The sequence below is a fragment of the Lasioglossum baleicum genome, chromosome 2 (assembly GCF_051020765.1).
Source record: "Lasioglossum baleicum chromosome 2, iyLasBale1, whole genome shotgun sequence".
Lineage (NCBI taxonomy): Eukaryota > Metazoa > Arthropoda > Insecta > Hymenoptera > Halictidae > Lasioglossum > Lasioglossum baleicum.
In genome coordinates this window covers 13,130,687-13,149,588 of record NC_134930.1, presented here as the reverse complement: position 1 = coordinate 13,149,588, position 18,902 = coordinate 13,130,687, and the positions used below count along the sequence as shown (strand labels likewise).

General features: G+C 33.8%; 4 protein-coding genes across 7 annotated transcripts; 2 read left to right on the top strand and 2 right to left on the bottom strand.

Moving 5' to 3' along the window:
• Nucleotides 1-696: 696 nt before the first annotated feature.
• Nucleotides 697-5,095, bottom strand: L(2)k09848 (WD repeat domain 74 lethal (2) k09848). The gene is made up of 8 exons (XM_076439893.1): nt 4,899-5,095; nt 3,826-3,973; nt 3,645-3,740; nt 3,274-3,580; nt 2,432-2,529; nt 2,066-2,267; nt 1,708-1,975; nt 697-1,624 (listed from the first exon to the last, which is right to left on the bottom strand). The coding sequence occupies exons 1-7, from the start codon at nt 4,954-4,956 to the stop codon at nt 1,733-1,735; spliced, it is 1,152 nt and encodes a 383-aa protein (XP_076296008.1). The 5' UTR covers nt 4,957-5,095; the 3' UTR covers nt 697-1,624; nt 1,708-1,732.
• Nucleotides 5,096-5,191: 96 nt separating this feature from the next.
• On the top strand, nt 5,192-10,973 carry LOC143216579 (helicase POLQ-like). The gene is made up of 16 exons (XM_076439761.1): nt 5,192-6,258; nt 6,345-6,585; nt 6,653-6,831; nt 7,088-7,264; nt 7,340-7,436; nt 7,777-7,973; nt 8,054-8,199; nt 8,272-8,506; nt 8,581-8,721; nt 8,812-9,235; nt 9,316-9,473; nt 9,548-9,643; nt 9,705-9,878; nt 9,943-10,056; nt 10,151-10,285; nt 10,369-10,973. The coding sequence occupies exons 1-16, from the start codon at nt 5,866-5,868 to the stop codon at nt 10,459-10,461; spliced, it is 3,000 nt and encodes a 999-aa protein (XP_076295876.1). The 5' UTR covers nt 5,192-5,865; the 3' UTR covers nt 10,462-10,973.
• On the bottom strand, nt 10,939-13,237 carry LOC143216622 (uncharacterized). The gene is made up of 5 exons (XM_076439883.1): nt 12,899-13,237; nt 12,538-12,728; nt 11,557-12,419; nt 11,234-11,470; nt 10,939-11,152 (listed from the first exon to the last, which is right to left on the bottom strand). The coding sequence occupies exons 2-5, from the start codon at nt 12,610-12,612 to the stop codon at nt 10,939-10,941; spliced, it is 1,389 nt and encodes a 462-aa protein (XP_076295998.1). The 5' UTR covers nt 12,613-12,728; nt 12,899-13,237.
• LOC143216674 (transmembrane protein 234 homolog) lies at nt 12,784-15,031 on the top strand. 4 transcript variants are annotated; one of them, XM_076439968.1, is made up of 6 exons: nt 12,784-13,263; nt 13,480-13,578; nt 14,069-14,220; nt 14,290-14,449; nt 14,531-14,698; nt 14,782-15,031. In XM_076439968.1, exons 2-5 carry the CDS (start codon nt 13,563-13,565, stop codon nt 14,611-14,613), a joined length of 411 nt encoding a protein of 136 aa, XP_076296083.1. In that variant the 5' UTR covers nt 12,784-13,263; nt 13,480-13,562; the 3' UTR covers nt 14,614-14,698; nt 14,782-15,031. The 4 variants fall into 4 exon arrangements, with proteins under 4 accessions (XP_076296083.1, XP_076296082.1, XP_076296099.1 ...); XM_076439967.1 differs by having other exon boundaries at nt 12,784-13,283; XM_076439975.1 differs by lacking the exon at nt 12,784-13,263 and adding an exon at nt 13,393-13,423.
• Nucleotides 15,032-18,902: the final 3,871 nt, after the last annotated feature.

The window sequence follows — 18,902 nt, the reverse complement described above, 5'->3', positions numbered from 1 at the left end:
AAAAAATAACACGATGAAGCACCTATAGTATTACTTTATTTTGAAAAATAAAATTCAAATTTCCCATTCGTATATAAATCAAAAGTATTACAATAATTTTTGTTTAAGATATATTATAGAAAACATTAGTTAAAAACCTTATTCCCCGAGACAATGCAATTTTTCGTTTACGATTATAGAAAATGCTAAGAAACTGTGATACACCAGAGGATAATAAAATAATGATTTTATTGTGCTACGACGTAAAAAATTGTACGTATTAAAAGAAACTGGTTATCACAAATTTCTTGCGTCCGGTAAATAGGACCAAAACTTCGTTAATATTTCTTTTGCTTTTTAACAAAATCGTACAGAAAAATTGGAATATACAAGAAAATACAGAAAATGGTTTCAAATTAATAAAAAACTTCTAAGTTGTCACTAAATTCGATGAGGCGATCATAGACATATAGAGATAGACTGCGCGGCCTGAACGAAGCGCTGAAGCCCACAATGGCGGCGTGCGAGAGAGAGAGAGCATTAGCCGGGGTCCATAGCGCTCTCTTTCTAATTGATGTGTCGACACATCATATAGAAAGAGAGCGCTATGGACCCCGGCTAATGCTCTCTCTCTCACTCTTTGTACCGCGCGCCGCCATTGTGGGCTTCAACTCGCCCATAAGACGGCGCAGTCTATCTCTATATGTCTATGGAGGCGATGAACCAATTGCCTACCCTCTCCTCCGCTATGCTTCCAATTCGAGAGAAATCGACGATCGGCGATCGTCGGAGGCTCTGTTCAAGACGTTCGAGTCTGGATCCCGATCTCTCGCCCCTCTCCACCAATGAAAAATTCGCGAGGGTAGCCACCCTACCACTCCGCAGGCTGCGACCCTCACGGACCCAACGTTTCGGCCGCGGTGACATTAGTATAATGAGAGTGAAAATAAACAGACGTTGATTTCCGTGAGTGACAACCGCGTCATTTGTTATCGAGACGCAGAGTGTACAAGTGTACGATTGAATAACATCTACAATTTCAACCGTGAGTAAGCAAGTCAGTCCCAACAAACAATCTAATAATTCCTTTTAACATTATTATACAAACTAAAATTTTTAAGCTGATTTTGGTATAAAAGTAGGATCATTACATATCCTAATAAATAATAGGTTTCCGGTAGGTAAAGATTAGTATTATTATATGTATACAGTATATACATATTTACATGCACACGTAATACAGTCTTCAGTACAAATTATACATGTATCATTTATTTAAATGATAAAGAAGTTTATTAACACGTTGAGCGCGGCGCCGATTTTGCTGTCCTTTCCATTCAGCCGGCAGCGAGCGAGCACTTGACGTAACCCAAACCATATTTTTGCTTAGACTGATTTAATTAAAATTATAACATTTATTTTTTAACCTTGATATTGTAGGCCCAGGAACCGACGCTGCCCAAACGAAAAATTCACGTAGGTCCCAGGGACTAACGCTGGGACCGCGCTCAACGTGTTAAAAAATAATACACACTGTACAAAAGTAACAAACAAGCACCTGGCCATATTTAATAAAAAAGCGTAAAAAGTCGAATAAGAACACAGTAAGTTTTGAAAAAGAATTCCGCTGTTTAATTGAATAGCTCTGAAAATATATGTGTTATTGTTAATTGAAAATTGTATTATTATCTTAAACATTAATTCTAATTTTTATAGTAAGTTACTTACACCTTTTCGTTATCTAAACTAATAATTATCTTCTTTTGATCAATTTCTTGTCTCTTCTATTATTGATTACTTGCATATTTTCGAACAATGTATCGTATTCTGAATCACTATCTTCAGCTGCGTGTCTACTCTTCTTATTTTCAATATTATTGAATTCGCTATTTCTATCATTATGTATTCGTTTACCATTTTCGGTAATTTGACTTTTCTGTGGCATTGAAAAACCTGAACGCAACAACATGCATGACAGCTTTGAAGTCAAATAAATCTGAAACATAATAAAAATGAGTTGGTAAATGCAGTTCCACTCTATAAATTGGTGATCTACTTATTCGTATTAAATTTCAGATTAAATTACCTTTTTCAATAATTCCTTTGTATAAATATTATGTATTCTTAAGTATCTATCTAAACTAACGCTGACGATGTAAGGCTCGGTTGTACTGCAAGTTATACCAGTCACAGCGCCAGCAAAACTTTTGTATGTGTTCAACACTTTAGCTGGTTTTCTCAAATCCACAAGGTTCATTCTACCTTTGCCAGATCCTACTATAATTTGTCTACAATAGAAAAAAAACATTACATATTATCTCTTTATATTTGTAATTATTACAATTTGGTTTTCGTCTTCATTCAAATTTAATCGGAACCCTTAATCATAAAAATAAATTTCCATTTCGTATCTGTTCTTATAATTCACGATCTAATCGTTTCTTTTACACACGTTTCTCTTGGTGTAACAGCTAAAGTTGTAAGTGCTTCATCTTTCACTTCCAAATGTACAACAGGCCTTCTCTGTGCTTTTGTGTCATATAATTGTACCTTCGATAAACAGACGAGATCTTTATAAGTTTGAATGCAATAATAGAAATATTTTATAAAGGGGTCATCCACGCGAAAACGGACACTTTTTGGAGTAAAATTTCGGATTTTCTTCAAATTTAAATATGTATAGTCTTTAGTGACCTATGAACGAATCTCAAAGCATTTTTCGATATCTTAAAAATTGTTTTGAAAAAACCCTTTTTTCATTAAATCGTAAGTCTAGAATTATCTAAATTTATAGAATTGTCTAATTTTTTTTTTCACCTTTTACTTTGCAATTGTTTTAAACAAATGTCGTGTTTTCATAGCGGGCCACTTTTTAAAAAATGGAAAAAATGAGGATATAGCCCCAAGTGTTCCCTTTACGAACTTCTTTTTAAAAAGATGGAAATTTGAAAATTGACGAAATTAAAATTGTTTTGAACTGAACGCTGCTTCGCGATATATAGACATCATGACATTGTACTATAACTCTTGAACCATAAGAGATATCTAGATGAAATTTGTACTAAAATTCATTAAAAAATGATTCTTACCTACTGATAATTATCGTAATAAATATAATTTCTATAATAATTATTTAATTAATTGTTTGAATTTTATTGTCTTAAAATAAAATTAAAAATTTTTCATTTGTTATATTATGAATATTTCAAAAATTTCAATTAAATTTGAACAAAATCCGAAATTTTACCCCAAAAAGTGTCTGCGTGAAATGACCCTAAATTGCGAATTTCGTACATGTCCATATCTGCCGACTGTGACAACTTGTTCTGTGCCAGGAAGGAAATCGATATCAGAAATCCAAATACCCTTTGCCAAATTTAACCAATCGTTGGGTAGTCGTTTCGCTGCGAATACTTGTTCTTGTCTGTCTAAATTGAATAATTTTAGTACATTCTCATTGCCCCCGGTTGCTATTATATTTTTGTCTACTTTAGAATTGCGCATCCTTTCTAAATTTTCACCAGCATTTAATAATACTTTATCCTCATCTTTTAATCGCCATAGGTTTACTTCTCCAGATTGAACTGCAGTCAAAATTGCTCTAAAATATCCATTATGTAAATGTAACATCTTATTGCGAAGCATTTTTGCAGATAATTACTTACTTGTCGTATCGTGATATTCCACTTATTTTTCCTTTGCCAACATCGCAGAAAAATGAACATGTAAACGTTGAACACTCCGTATCGTAAACCTTCACACTGTGAACCAAAAGGAATTAAAATATTTTTTGGTATAGTCGAAAAGCTTTTAACCACCATGTAATTGGTAAGTTATTTATTATACCTCCTAATTTCTTTTGTTCCACAGGCAATCAAAATTTCTTTTTCTTCGTTATCACCCCACGTAAGTGATGTGACACTGTCGTCGTCAGTTATAGATACTAGATTTTGTATGTTTTCCATTTTATAAGCATCTTTCTCTATTCTAATGCCTATAAATAAGGGTTTAAAGTTCAGTTAAACAGTATTTCTAGTCAGTTATTTCTTTCAAATTTGGATTAACATGTTAGTGTTAAGGGTGTATCCTTTTACAATCTTTTTTCCAGGATTGCAAGAGTATGGGATTTTCGCCTTCTTATTCCTCGATAATACAAACACAGGGTCTTTCAGTAGTAAAAAATCCTAGATAAAAGATCGATTTAGGGCTCTAGGGCGATTTTCATAGCTACATGCTGCCAAATAATGCAAATTATGCCTCGCAATTAAAATAGGACCTTTGAGGGAGATAGCGCCCTAAATCGATATTCTATCTAGTGTTTTTGACTACTGAAAAAGTTAAATAACTTTTATGGGAAAATTCGCATTACTTAAAATTCACATTACTTTTTTAAAATTGATCCAAAGGACTTGATTTTTTTTTAACACATTACTGACCAGTGATTATTGCATAATTTTGGAAAATCTACGGTTCATGGCTAAACACTTTTTAATGGAACCTTCAACACAGTGACAGCAATATTCATTGTGAACTAACAAGTTACCCTCAATAACATCATCTAATAGTTTCATTTAAAATTGTAATGTAAAAGAAGATTTGTACCCGTTTATTTAGTACAGCACAATTATTGAAAATCTTATTAATAGGCTTCTGGTAGGTAAAGTGTTAAGATGTTAGACCGACTAGTTTGTTAGAGGATGATTAAACAAAGATTTGTTTAGATTGCAATTCGTAGGAATCACAAAATTTTAAAAATTATGTTTTGTCAACTTTTTTATCGGAGCCTGTAACGATAATTTACAAAATTCAATAAATAAATATATATATATATATATATATATAAATGAATGCATGAAGTTAATAGGTCGATGAATTGTATTGTTTGCAAATAGTAAATAGCGATTAAGACTTATAATTACCTTTAAAGACGCCCGATTTACCGCCTGTGTAAATATCATAATTGTCTTTGGAATACATTTTCGAAAAGTATGAACTGTAAACAGCAACGCGTAAAACTCAGAAACGATTAAGGTTAACCATGTGGTTGCTCAATGCTGTTTATCACAATTACCACAATGAAGTTTTAAAGACTGCCAGCAGTGCTTCGATTGAGCCAACCTTTTTGATATGATGGATGGCCGCTAGAGGCTCTGCGAGGAAAAACAGTAACGTATCTACTATTGGGTAGATCAAATGGGGTTCCTTGAGCACCCCGCAGAATGTTAAAAAATTTATATGATTTGATTCTGAAAAATGAATGTATAACAAGTGTATTTGTGTATATTTTGTAACTCGTAGACACGACGTCCTGGAGTCTTTTTGTCCGGTAAGATTATTTCGATACATTCCCGCCAATATAACTGCCTCAGGGCTCTGGCTGCTCTGCTACCCAATAGTAGATACGTTACTGTTTTTCCGCGCAGCGCCTCTACTCTAGCGGCCATCCATCGTATCAGAAAGGTTGGCTCAATCGAAGCACTTCGGCGAAGGTATAAGATGACAGTCTGAAGTCAGAAGAATATCATCAAAACAAACTTCGGTTAAAACGTCGAACGTAACCTAACCGCTGTCGCTTATTTAGTCAGTAAGCTTAAATAATTAAATTAATTTACACTGATTGGTTACAAATAAGTAAAACGTATACTTAAATAAATTATCCTAAACGTACGTAAATAGAGAAACATAAAAATAGAACAATATAAATATTCTAAATATTCTATTTCTTCGGAAAGAACTGTTTATTATTTTTGTGTTAAAGTTGTGATCTGTATGTAATTATTTGACTTCGAAATGATGTATATACACTTCATATTTAGTGTCTATTTATATTCCTTACAGTTGATAATGAAATAATTATACTTTCTAAGAATCTCTTCGCGAGCAATCATGTATAAAAAGATAACCAAAAATGAAACTTCATCGTTACAAGCTATTAATTCGATTCTTTCTATGGATGATACAATACTAAACAATATTGAAATAGGAAAAGAAGCTAATGAAATATCATCTATCAGTCCTGGTGTACATGAGAAAACTTTGAATAGTTTTGAACACGAATGGAGTGTTTGTGATATAGTTGATACAAATAATGTGTTTGAAAGTTTACTACATTGTGACATTAATGATTCGAAAGCAAGAATTCATGAGAAAAGTTTCTTAAATACCTCTTATAAAATTAGCAAAGAAACTAATCAATGGCAAGATGAAACATTTTTTAGTGTACCATTTACACAATTGATTCCTTCTGAGAAAAATGATACCTTGGATCACATTAGTCAGGTTACATATTTCTCTATTGGCAGACTAATTAATCTTTACCTTTATCTATTTTAATCACATTGTATTACCTATTTTTGATATAACAGTTTTGTACTCCGAAATATGAAAATCGCATCAAGGAAACAGTTTCCAGCGGTAGCCTGCATTCTATTTGCGTGTCTAGCAATAAAAGGGAAGGTACAAATATATTAAAGAGACACAGCATTGGTAATGACAATAATACTCCAAACAAAATACACTGTTCGGAAGAAGATAGTACATTTTATGGTTTACCAGATGCTGTAAGAGACCTTATCTTAAAAATTAAGGGTATCAATAAAATCTATAGTAAGTACACTGCTTTTCATATTTTACATTATTGAACGTATTCATAATTATTATTTAATGTTTATAGAATGGCAGGATGAGTGTTTAAGTTCAGATGCAATTAAAATAAGAAAGAATTTTGTTTATGCTCTTCCGACAAGCGGTGGTAAAACTTTAGTTGCAGAAATATTAATGTTGAAAGAAATTATATGTAATAAAAAGAATGCAATATTTATACTACCATTTGTTGCTCTAGTACAAGAAAAGGTAGGTATCGATTTGTTCAATACAATGATATATTGGGTTGGCAAGGAAGTAATTTCGGTATTTTAAGGTGAAACACAAAAGCCAATTTTTTTATTCAAACAATGAACTTTAATCATTAAAATATTTTCCATTTTGTTCGATGATCTCTTGCCATCATCCTAGTACCTTCATAATTCACGTTAAAATACCGAAATTACTTTCTTGCCAATCCAATAGATCAATAGATTGTTGTACTATTTATTTATAATTTGTGTAGGTCGAATCAATGGCACCATTTGCATTAGAATTAAACTTTCTAATCGAGGAATATGCAGCAGCGAAAGGCCATTATCCTCCAAAAAAACGACGGAAAAAAAATTGTATATATATATGCACTATAGAAAAGGCATTGGGTTTAATCAACAGTTTAATTGAGGAAGATCGCTTGAATGAAGTAGGTACATAATAGCATCCTAAAAGAAAGTGGCAAGGTGTGGTGTATATTACGTTCGCTTAAAAAACATTCTAGATTGGTGTCATGGTTGTGGACGAATTGCATTTACTTGGTGAAAGTGGAAGGGGAGCTACATTAGAAGTTCTCTTAACAACGGCACTATATGTTAATGGTAACGTGGGAAAAATGAAATATATTACTAGACTGCGGATCTTTATGCAAAATAAAAAATGTTTGCATTGATTGCAGGAGACAGGAGCCAAATAAAAATTGTATTCTTTCTTTAATGATCGTATTAAGCTGAAGCTAACACATTGATGTCCTTAAATATTTATTGTACTTATTAATAATTATATTAAGACTTTTTTTGTCATAAATGCATAAAATCCGCAGTCTATATATTACATAAATTGTAACTGGTGGGTCTTTGAATTGGGTTATCTTTAAATCACCAACACTGTTGTCATCAATTTGGACACATCCTGTGTAATATAATCTAATATTTGTTTCAGAACACATTCATATCATTGGAATGAGTGCAACAATAGGCAACTTGAAAGAAATTGCCGAATTTTTAAATGCAGATTTATACACTGGAAATTTTAGGCCCATTGAAATAAAAGAGTACGTCAAGTGTAACGATGACATTTGGCTGGTTGACTTGAAATCTGAAGATCTTTTAACAGATCCAAAAAAAATTAATTATCCCGTACGTCTATTTACTTTAATTGATTTAATAATGGCAAAACATTTAATAGCTATTTTTTAAACGCATCTTTGTTTAACAAGTATTCAGACAATGCAGCAATCATTGATCCAGATAGAATCGGAGGTTTAGTAACGGATGTAGTTCCACAAGATTCCTGTCTCGTATTCTGTTCTAGTCGTAAGAATTGTGAAAATGTTGCCTTGTTATTAACCAAAGTTTTATTCAGGTAATATATATTTTTCTCTAATTCAACTCTCTTCGAAATTGTCAATTGCAACGTGATGAAAATAAATTTTAGATCGTTGGAAGAGCATAAAAAGGCCGAGAAACAAAATTTATTGACTGCACTTCAAACTGAGGAAGGTCTTTGTCCGATTTTACGTCGAACTATAAAATTTGGTGTAGCTTATCATCACTCTGGCCTTACAGCCGAGGAAAGACGGCTATTGGAGGACGCTTTTAGAGCCGGAATCCTCTGCGTTATATGTTGCACCTCAACGTTAGCTGCTGGAGTAAATTTACCAGCCAGAAGGGTACTCTATTATCTAACTTTTCTTTTGTATCATTAACAATTATTTGCGGTTTCTGATTTCGACAAATATTGCAGGTAATACTGAGAAGTCCGTATGTAGGCAATCAATTTTTGAATTTGAGTAGATACAAACAAATGATTGGAAGAGCTGGTCGCGCTGGTATGGGCAATATTGGAGAAAGTATACTGATATGTAAAGACCATGAATTATCAAAAGTAATATATAAGTATTATATTTTCCAGTACAATGCATTGGATTACCTTGATCTTAACTATTTAACTTTCTTATTACTCTTTGTCATGCAGGTGAAAGAACTTTTAACGTCGAAAATGGATGATTCTTTAAGTAAAATACATATAGACAAAGATAGAGGCATTAATAATTTAATTTTAAGTTCTATATTGTTTTCTATAGCAAAAACTAGATCCGAATTACATAAACTGACAAGAAACACTTTGCTCAATATTCAACAAGAACGTTTGAATGTTAATATAAAACAGATTACAGACCAAGCAATAACAGAATTTTTAAAAAGTGGTGTTATAAAAGTGAAAAAGAATCAAACTAGTTATAGAGGGTTAAAACCGAATGTAAGTGTTGTTATCCCATCGCAAGATGAAGACTGTGCTGATAAAATTACAGAAATAAATAGCAAGAAAAAGAAAGTTGTTATGCTACTAGGTGAAACTGAATTAGAACTTTGTGATCTGGGTCGAGCATCAATGAAAGGTAGATTTAATATACTTATTAAACAAAGTACTAAAATGTTTTGTAGTTCTCTTCATCTGAAATTTAATTTCATGTTGCAGGTAATATAGATATAGAGGCTGCATATACATTATATGCTGATTTACAAAAAGCACAGGATCATTTAATTATTGTCGATTATTTGCATCTTTTATATCTTGTTACTCCGTACGATATTGTATCTCAAATAAAACCACATGGATCCATTTATTACGATGTGGTAATCTATTGTTTTTATATGTTGTAACGTTTATTGATTATGTACACTGTTTAAAGTTGCTATCATATTTTTAGGTCACTAATTTACCGGAGACTCAAATGAAAACAGCAAGACTTCTTGGAGTTAACGAGACATCTATAATCAAAATACGCGATGGTATAATCCCTAAGGTAATATATTAGGTTTCACATTGCATTAAATAGTTTATTTAAATTATTTCATATCTAACAGGCTGTAGAACGAAGAACAATTCAACGATTTTATGTGACATTAATATTGTACGACTTGTGGACACAACATGCAGTTTATACAGTAGCAGACAAATATCAAGTAGATCGGGGTATTATACAAAACCTTTTGACTGCAGTTTCTTCGTTTGCTTCGTCTGTAGTTCGATTTTGTGAGGTAAATTACTGGATTAGTTGTATTTACAAGCTTATCTTTTCTAAAAACTGATCAATCATTTTAGGAGCTGGATGAATTTTGGGCATTTAGAGATTTGTTGGGGACGTTTAGTAAACGATTATCTTATTGCTGTCCATTGGAGTTGGAGGTATTAATGGAGTTGCCATTAGTTAAAATTGTGAGTTAATTGACAACACATTTCATACAACAGCCATTAATATATTTTCTTGCGTAGTGAACAAAATATTTTTATAATATATTTTTTTACATAGGGAAGAGCACGCCAATTGTACAATGCAGGCTATAAAACGTTACAGTGCATAGCTAAAGTAGAACCAATAGATTTACAAGAAAGAATTCCATATTTAAGTAAAAAGGCATCGATAAAAATTGTCGAAGCTGCGAAAGTAATAATTTTTCAAGTTAATCTTATATCTACAGTCAATATTTCTAAATTAAAGCGTTACCTTGAATCTCTTTTATCTTACAGTTATTAATATTGAAAAAAATCGAAGACCTTCGAGATGAAACAGAAGATATTCTAGATGGTTTAAATATGAGTATTTTAAACGCAAATTGCTAATTTCGTTATTATACTTCTGTACACAATGTGAGAATTTACATGAATATGAAGCAAAGGTATACAGAACGTTAGTAATTTTTGTACATATATTAATTTATTTTTATACTTATGGAAATAAACTAGTTAATTTGGATTTGTATACAAAAATGGTTAAAATACTTCATGTTAGATATACTGAAAATGTTTCGTTTCGTGTATATGTACTGGTTTGCATATTGTGCCAAACAGATCAATGTGCTTCAAGAACAACACATTGTTTAAGCAGGCACGTACATTAAAAATCCAAAATGTGATTGATATTGCCATTAAGGATATGTGATATCGAACCATATTATGGTACAAATATTATCATTTATAATTTAATTATAGTCATTTTATAAAATGTAACAAATATAAAAATAACAACTTTGTTAAAACAAACACTTCATGAATTTGGTTTTTAATGGCATTCAGCAATGCTTCTGCGTTTTTGAAACTTTAGCGTTTCTTATATAAACATGGTTTCAATGTAATCGGCGATAATTTGGATTTCCTACCACCTATATCTTTTTCCTTTTTAAAATCTAAGAAGTAGAACAAATTGTGGGACAAATCTTTTAAAGTATTTTTAAAACCATATCCACTTAATACTTTTATAAAATCTTCTATCCTGTCGAATCGGCTTTCAACTTCAGCTATTTTTAAAATACCGCTGAAAATATATTTTATATAAATTTCAATCGAGTTCAGACTATAATACTCAATATTTATATTAATTATTGTGAATACTTACTCTTTCTTAAGAATCCTATTTGCTTCTATAATATAATCTTTCAGATTAGTTCCCATAAGCGACAAACAGAACACAACCACGTGTACGCCATTAGTCAATAAAGGTGTATGTGCTATATCACATACGGTAACATTTTTGTTCAAAGAAATAAAATCGAAAGAATGTACTCGTTGGGTAACAGAAGCAGCGAGTCTTGCTTCTCCACAACCAAAGTCTGCAATAACATAATCCTTTGGCCTGCAATAATAATGTTGGAATAATAACGAATTAATTCATAAATTAAAACACATAATTGATATTATTTTTCTGCATTGTTCACTAACATTTTCTTAATAGATGATATTATAACATCAAGAGGATTTAATGGCCATTGTGCAACTTGCTGTTTGTATCCTTCATGGTATGCTTTAAAAGCATCTGGATCATCTTTGAAGTACTTTTTAGATTCAGAACTTTCACTGCTATACATTGTTTCGTTCAAATACCTAAATCTGGATGCTTTTAGTTTAGACATCATTCTATCTCTTAAAGGCTGTGTTTTTAAGTTTTCTTTTTTTGTCTTTATCTGTGCTTGTTTAGCAGTAAGCATTTCTTCTAATCTATTTATATCCAAATTGCGGTGTTTTAATGTCGTGTTAGATTTTTTACTTTTTTCTATGAGAGGGACTAAAGGTTTCTGTTTCTTTTTCTTTTCTTTACTTTTCTTCAATGCTGATGGATTCACTTTTGCTACTTTGTCATCGCTTACAATTTGCTTTTGTCTCTTTGTCTTCTTGTGCTTACGGTTACTTGTTTCCTTCGCATTTAGCAACAGAGAGTTTTTCGCTTGCTTCGCAGGTACTCTGACATTATTTGCCTTTTTATTAGTCTGTTTGATTGACTGATTTCCACCATGTTTTGGCTTTTTGACCTTCCCAGCTTTCTGAAGATTTGCCTGTTTTCTTTCATTTTTATTTTGACTCTTGGCTTCCTTGCCCTTAATCTTCTTTTTTATATTTGTTACGTTCGCAATATTAGAATTAAGAAAACTAAAATTTGAATGAGCTCCTTCATTTTTCTGTAACTTCTTCAATTTTTTTTTAAGATTCTGCGTACTCTTCCCATGCTTATTTTTAAATTTTACATTCTGATCCTTGACCTTACCGGGTTTATTATTCTTTTGAGCTTTAGTTACTTGCTTTTTTTTCTAAAAAAAAAATAAACTGTGTATAACGACTGTAATATAAATGGATTTAGTTCTCACTCACGAAGGCGATAAATTACTGCAAATTACGTGAAACTTTTTGAACAACCCAATATATTACCTTGGAAATATTTTCTTCATCGAGGTCTTTAACAGTGCTCTTCTTCTTAGAAGTATACCTAAGTTTCTTTCCCATTTTCTTTACGTTCACGTGGAGGTTTTAGTCAGAAAGCGCACCAATTCCTACGTCGTGTATTTAATTTACGAAACAATCGCACATCTAACCTAACGGTTCATAAACAAACTGTTGACCTAGGAATGGACAATAGACTAGTATCACGCTGAGATATTGGCCAGGATTTCTCGCACATGTGTGTCAATGTGTGTTCAAAACAGTTCAAAACAGTAACGTATGTATATATCTACTGATGTCTATATTATGATGAAAAGGTAGTGGGGTAGTGATATTGGCGGGAAATTACCGAAACAATCTGTTCCGGACATAGACTCCAGGACGAGAGATACGAAACGACATGAGACGAGACGAGTATCCTACGAGTTACAGAATATACACAAATACATATGTTATACATTCATTTTTCACAATCAGATCATAACAAATTTTGTAAAATTTAACAGGGTGACCAAGGTACCCTTTTTTATCGAGAAGTTTACTTTACCGATATTAAAATCGCCACGCATGCGCGAGAAAACGGCCAATATCTCTCTGCGCCGTGCTCCGGACTGCTCCGTGCTCTGCGCTCAGTCCTTTCGGTCCGTGTGGGTCCGTGTTCACGCCGTTTCTACTGTCCGGGAGACGGAGACGGAGACACCCGCGACATAACAAGTGTGCCACCATCATATATGGTTTGATATAGTTACAAATTTTTCAAGTGTGCCAAAACTGGCCAAAACTTTTATTCCGCTGAAAATGGACCTTCATGTGCATTGATGTGCATCCTATTATTTTTCTCTATTATACACATCTTTCAAATTCATAATTCATGGTATAGGTTATATTTTATAAATAAATTAAATAGATAATCTCATATTCTCTTTACAGATATACAAAGAATTTTATATGAACGTCCAGGGTGTGCCAATACATTTGTTTAGCACTGTATCACCGCATACAGGCATATAGAAATGGCTGCATCATTAGGTGAGTGCATGCTGGTCCTACACTGTTTATTTATATTCTTACATCAAGCAAGAACCATTCTTTATTTGTTTCCCAGCCATGCCATAACTGCGTGACCATCACACTGTGATGTAACTGTTAGCATCAGATTATTCCTAATAATTAACTTACGAATGTAGGGTTGCCAGAAATGTTTTATCCAAATATAGAACAAGTAGTGAAAACTGCAATTATGTATATATGAGATAGGCTCAAAATATAGGAGTTCAAGTAAACGAGGTACACAGCACATTTTAAACTTTTTTGTTCAAACAAAGATTTTTGAAAATTATATGCTATTCAAATATGATATAGGAGATCAAGTTCAAATAAAGAAGACTCATATCAAATATAGAAGACTCGTATCAAATATAGAACATCTGGCAACCCTATGTGAATGTGAACTCATCATGTCTATAAAAATAGTCCATAGTTTTAGGTTTTCTACAGCATTTTAATTTGTAATTTTCAGAGTCTGTTTTCTATCTGTTTTTCGTGGCCTTGTTATGGGGTGGTACCAACCCTTACATTAAAAAAGGAGCAGAAGGGCTTGAAAATGTTAAAGCAACTTCAAAAATTGGTCAATTTTTTAATGAATTGGCATTTCTTGTGACAAAAATGAAGGTTGATCATTATAATTGTCTAATTGCGTTTGCACATTTAAGCTCAATTTAATTATATTCTCTATTCTAGTACATAGTACCATTTGTCATCAATCAGTGTGGTTCTGTCCTGTATTTTTTAATGCTAGGTGGTACTGATATATCATTGGCTGTACCAGTCACAAATTCTCTTACTTTTGTGGTAACTGCAATCACTGGTTCGATGTTGGGTGAAGAAAAAATACATAAAAGTTTGTACATTTTTTATTATCCCCTTGCAGCTACATACTATAATTGTGTTACAATGATTATTAGATTTACTTCTTTTTCAGATACCTATATTGGAATGACGTTGATATTGGTTGGAACAATGCTTTGCTGTTGGGATAAAGTAAATGAAACTATATCAAGCTAATTTCATTCCTGCATTTCATCAATGCAATCACTCAGAGTAGAGCGGATCAAGCGTCGCCACCTCGCGAGCAGTGTTGCCAGACGGGGTAAATTGACTTATGTAAGATCAGTACAGACATTGCATGCTACGCATTTTTATGTCTACGATTCTGAATTACCGACTCTGTAGAAAATGCCCGAGTACGACAGCGGACTCTATCAAAATGAAACGATCAGCAAGTGAACTACATGAGATTGCAACGCAAAAGGTGTGTATCTGGGGGAGCTACATTTTACAACGTTGTCAGTCTCTCCGAATCAGTCTTGTTATAAATCTTGTTACGAATCTTGTTATAAATGTTTAGAATATAAGTTATGTACAATGCAAACATCTGTATGAATCTACCATGAATGAATAAAGACAATGTAATGAAAAAGCACATCTGTGTAAATATTTATTGAACCACCAATTCATCCTGAACGTCCGACTTGTAGTAAAGTAATACTACTGAATCGCAAAAATAGAGAAACTTTGAGAAACGATCTATTATCGGCCGTCTGACTTGTCGTTGAGTTGCACTACTGAAATTCGTGCCACCTCCTCCAATATCATGTTTTCCTAATACAAAGTTCGATTTTTCGAATAAATTGAACTTTGTACTAGGAGAACATGATATCGAAGCAGGTGGCACGAATGTCAGTAGTACAACTCAACGACAAGCCAGAGGCTCGAAAAATTTCGAAAATTCAGTAGTGCAACTCAACGACAAGTCAGACGGTCGAAAACTGGCGAAAATTTTCGAAAATCTCGAAAATTGAACTTTGTATTAGGAGAACATGATATCGAAGGAGGTATCCGGAATTTCAGTAGTACAAATCAACGACAAGCCAGACGCTCGAAAAATTTCGAAAATTCAGTAGTGCAACTCAACGACAAGTCAGACGGTCGAAAATTGGCGAAAATTTTCGAAAAATTCAACTTTGTATTAGGAGAACATGATATCCAAGGAGGTGGCACGAATTTCAGTAGTGCAACGCGACGACAAGCCAGACGGTCGAAAATTGTCGAAAATTTTCGAAAAATTCAACTTTGTATTAGGAGAACATGATATCCAAGGAGGTGGCACGAATTTCAGTAGTGCAACTCAACGACAAGTCAGACGGTCGAAAATGGCGAAAATTTTCGAAAAATTCAACTTCGTATTAGGAGAACATGATATCCAAGGAGGTGGCACGAATTTCAGTAGTGCAACTCAACGACAAGTCAGACGGTCGAAAATGGCGAAAATTTTCGAAAATCTCGAAAATCAACTTTGTATTAGGAGAACATGATATCGAAGGAGGTATCCGGAATTTCAGTAGTACAACTCAACGACAAGCCAGACGCTCGAAAAATTTCGAAAATTCAGTAGTGCAACTCAACGACAAGTCAGACGGTGGAAAATTAGCGAAAATTTTCGAAAAATTGAACTTTGTATTAGGAGAACATGATATCCAAGGAGGTGGCACGAATTTCAGTAGTGCAACGCGACGACAAGCCAGACGGTCGAAAATTGTCGAAAATTTTCGAAAAATTCAACTTTGTATTAGGAGAACATGATATCCAAGGAGGTGGCACGAATTTCAGTAGTGCAACTCAACGACAAGTCAGCCGGTCGAAAATGGCGAAAATTTTCGAAAATCTCGAAAATTGAACTTTGTATTAGGAGAACATGATATCGAAGGAGGTATCCGGAATTTCAGTAGTACAACTCAACGACAAGCAAGACGCTCGAAAAATTTCGAAAATTCAGTAGTGCAACTCAACGACAAGTCAGACGGTGGAAAATTAGCGAAAATTTTCGAAAAATTGAACTTTGTATTAGGAGAACATGATATCCAAGGAGGTGGCACGAATTTCAGTAGTGCAACGCGACGACAAGCCAGACGGTCGAAAATTGTCGAAAATTTTCGAAAAATTCAACTTTGTATTAGGAGAACATGATATCCAAGGAGGTGGCACGAATTTCAGTAGTGCAACTCAACGACAAGTCAGACGGTCGAAAACGGCGAAAATTTTCGAAAATCTCGAAAATTGAACTTTGTATTAGGAGAACATGATATCGAAGGAGGTATCCGGAATTTCAGTAGTACAACTCAACGACAAGCCAGACGCTCGAAAAATTTCGAAAATTCAGTAGTGCAACTCAACGACAAGTCAGACGATCGAAAATTGTCGAAAATTTTCGAAAAAATTCAACTTTGTATTAGGAGAACATGATATCCAAGGAGGTGGCACGAATTTCAGTAGTGCAACTCAACGACAAGTCAGACGGTCGAAAATTGGCGAAAATTTTCGAAAATCTCGAAAATTGAACTTTGTATTAGGAGAACATGATATCGAAGGAGGTATCCGGAATTTCAGTAGTACAACACAACGACAAGCCAGACGCTCGAAAAATTTCGAAAATTCAGTAGTGCAACTCAACGACAAGTCAGACGGTCGAAAATGGCGAAAATTTTCGAAAATCTCGAAAATTGAACTTTGTATTAGGAGAACATGATATCGAAGGAGGTATCCGGAATTTCAGTAGTACAACTCAACGACAAGCAAGACGCTCGAAAAATTTCGAAAATTCAGTAGTGCAACTCAACGACAAGTCAGACGGTGGAAAATTAGCGAAAATTTTCGAAAAATTGAACTTTGTATTAGGAGAACATGATATCCAAGGAGGTGGCACGAATGTCAATAGTGCAACTCAACGACAAGTCAGACGGTCGAAAATTAGCGAAAATTTTCGAAGAAATTGAACTTTGTATTAGGAGAACATGATATCCAAGGAGGTGGCACGAATTTCAGTAGTGCAACGCGACGACAAGCCAGACGGTCGAAAATTGGCGAAAATTTTCGAAAAATTGAACTTTGTATTGGGAGAACATAATATCCAAGGAGGTGGCACGAATTTCAGTAGTACAACTTAACGACAAGTCAGACGGTCAAAATTATATGGAAATCGGTAGTATTACCGTACTACAAGTCGGACGTTCAGGTTGGTTCAATAAATATTTACACAGATGTGCTTTTTTATTACATTATCTTTATTTAATCATTGTAGATTCATACATACTATGTTTGTATTGTACATGTACATAACTTATATATTCTAAACATTTATAATAAGAATGTTGACTGGTTGGAGACACTGACAACGCTGTAAAATGTAGGTCCCTCAGACACACACCGTTTGCGTTGCAACCTCTTGTAGTTCACTAGCTGATTGTTTCATTTCGATAGAGTCCGCTGTCGTACTCGTGCATTTTCTACAGAGTCGGTAATTCAGAACCGTAGACAGAAAATGTATTGCATGCAATGTATGATTTGATATTAACTCTGTGTTGAGGGGAATACAGTTGCCTCTCATGTACAACACATGTACGACAGAAATGACACGCATCACGTGATCGGACCGTGGTGAAAGCATGGGGATGCTCGCCACCAGAAAATGGGAGAATAACGTCGTAGAATGGGAAGGGTAGAGTGGGAGACATGTTTTAATCTGGCGACACTGATTGTCCAGGTCTGTTCTAGGTGTGTGATGAATAGAATAATTAATGAATAGATATTAATTTAGTTTTATGTTTATTAAACTCGAGCTGAAATTATACCAAATAATATGTTATAAATATGTGTGCTTATTGAAATGACTCAATGATTATATAATCTCGAAATTATGGTTTCAATTTATGTATTGATTTTGTTTTTTGAAAATGAGGGAAATATATTATCTTCCAAAAAACGTAACAGACAAATGATCAATACATTAGATCCAGAGGTACAGTAAAGACGCGATCTAGCTCCCATCGCCCAGAGATCGTTACAGAGATCGTGTAGGGAAACTATTCTTTTACGACTGCGTCGATTTCGCCGAACGCGCCAAAAGTACAAATGTGCCAAGCGTAGAAAAGGACAGCATATAAACACAGCTCGAGCTTCGTGACCCTCGCGGGGATGCCCCCCCAGTGGAAGGGGTAGGCGAAGGTACAGTGATCGTGGAGATCACTCAGGGAGCTAGATCGCGACTTTGCTGTAATAGGTTTACTTGAGGGGAAGGAAAAGATCTATTGCCTACAAATTCGACTTGTTAGATGGAAACTATAAGAGTGTCCAGTTTTAAGACTGACAGAGAAAAACACATTTAAAGGTAAATGTTAAATATAAAGATTGGTTGCATGCTGTTATGAAATAAATGGAATATAAATCTGATGCTACGATGTTTTATTAGTACTGAAAATATTCTGTGTAATGTTCACAGCACAGACTAACGTATGGTA

Bases quoted from the DNA above. Each gene is read 5' to 3' on its own strand.
- LOC143216579 (XM_076439761.1), top strand. From the start codon at position 5,866: ATGTATAAAAAGATAACCAAAAATGAAACTTCATCGTTACAAGCTATT. The intron at 9,236-9,315 runs GTAGATTTAATA...TTCATGTTGCAG, and splicing joins GGGTCGAGCATCAATGAAAG to GTAATATAGATATAGAGGCT. The intron at 9,879-9,942 runs GTAAATTACTGG...CAATCATTTTAG, and splicing joins CTGTAGTTCGATTTTGTGAG to GAGCTGGATGAATTTTGGGC.
- LOC143216622 (XM_076439883.1), bottom strand. From the start codon at position 12,612: ATGGGAAAGAAACTTAGGTATACTTCTAAGAAGAAGAGCACTGTTAAA. The intron at 12,420-12,537 runs GTAATATATTGG...TTTTTTTTTTAG, and splicing joins ATGAAGAAAATATTTCCAAG to AAAAAAAAGCAAGTAACTAA. The intron at 11,471-11,556 runs GTTAGTGAACAA...TTATTATTGCAG, and splicing joins ATATCATCTATTAAGAAAAT to GCCAAAGGATTATGTTATTG.
- LOC143216674 (XM_076439968.1), top strand. The intron at 14,221-14,289 runs GTTGATCATTAT...TCTCTATTCTAG, and splicing joins TTCTTGTGACAAAAATGAAG to TACATAGTACCATTTGTCAT. The intron at 14,450-14,530 runs GTTTGTACATTT...CTTCTTTTTCAG, and splicing joins TGAAGAAAAAATACATAAAA to ATACCTATATTGGAATGACG.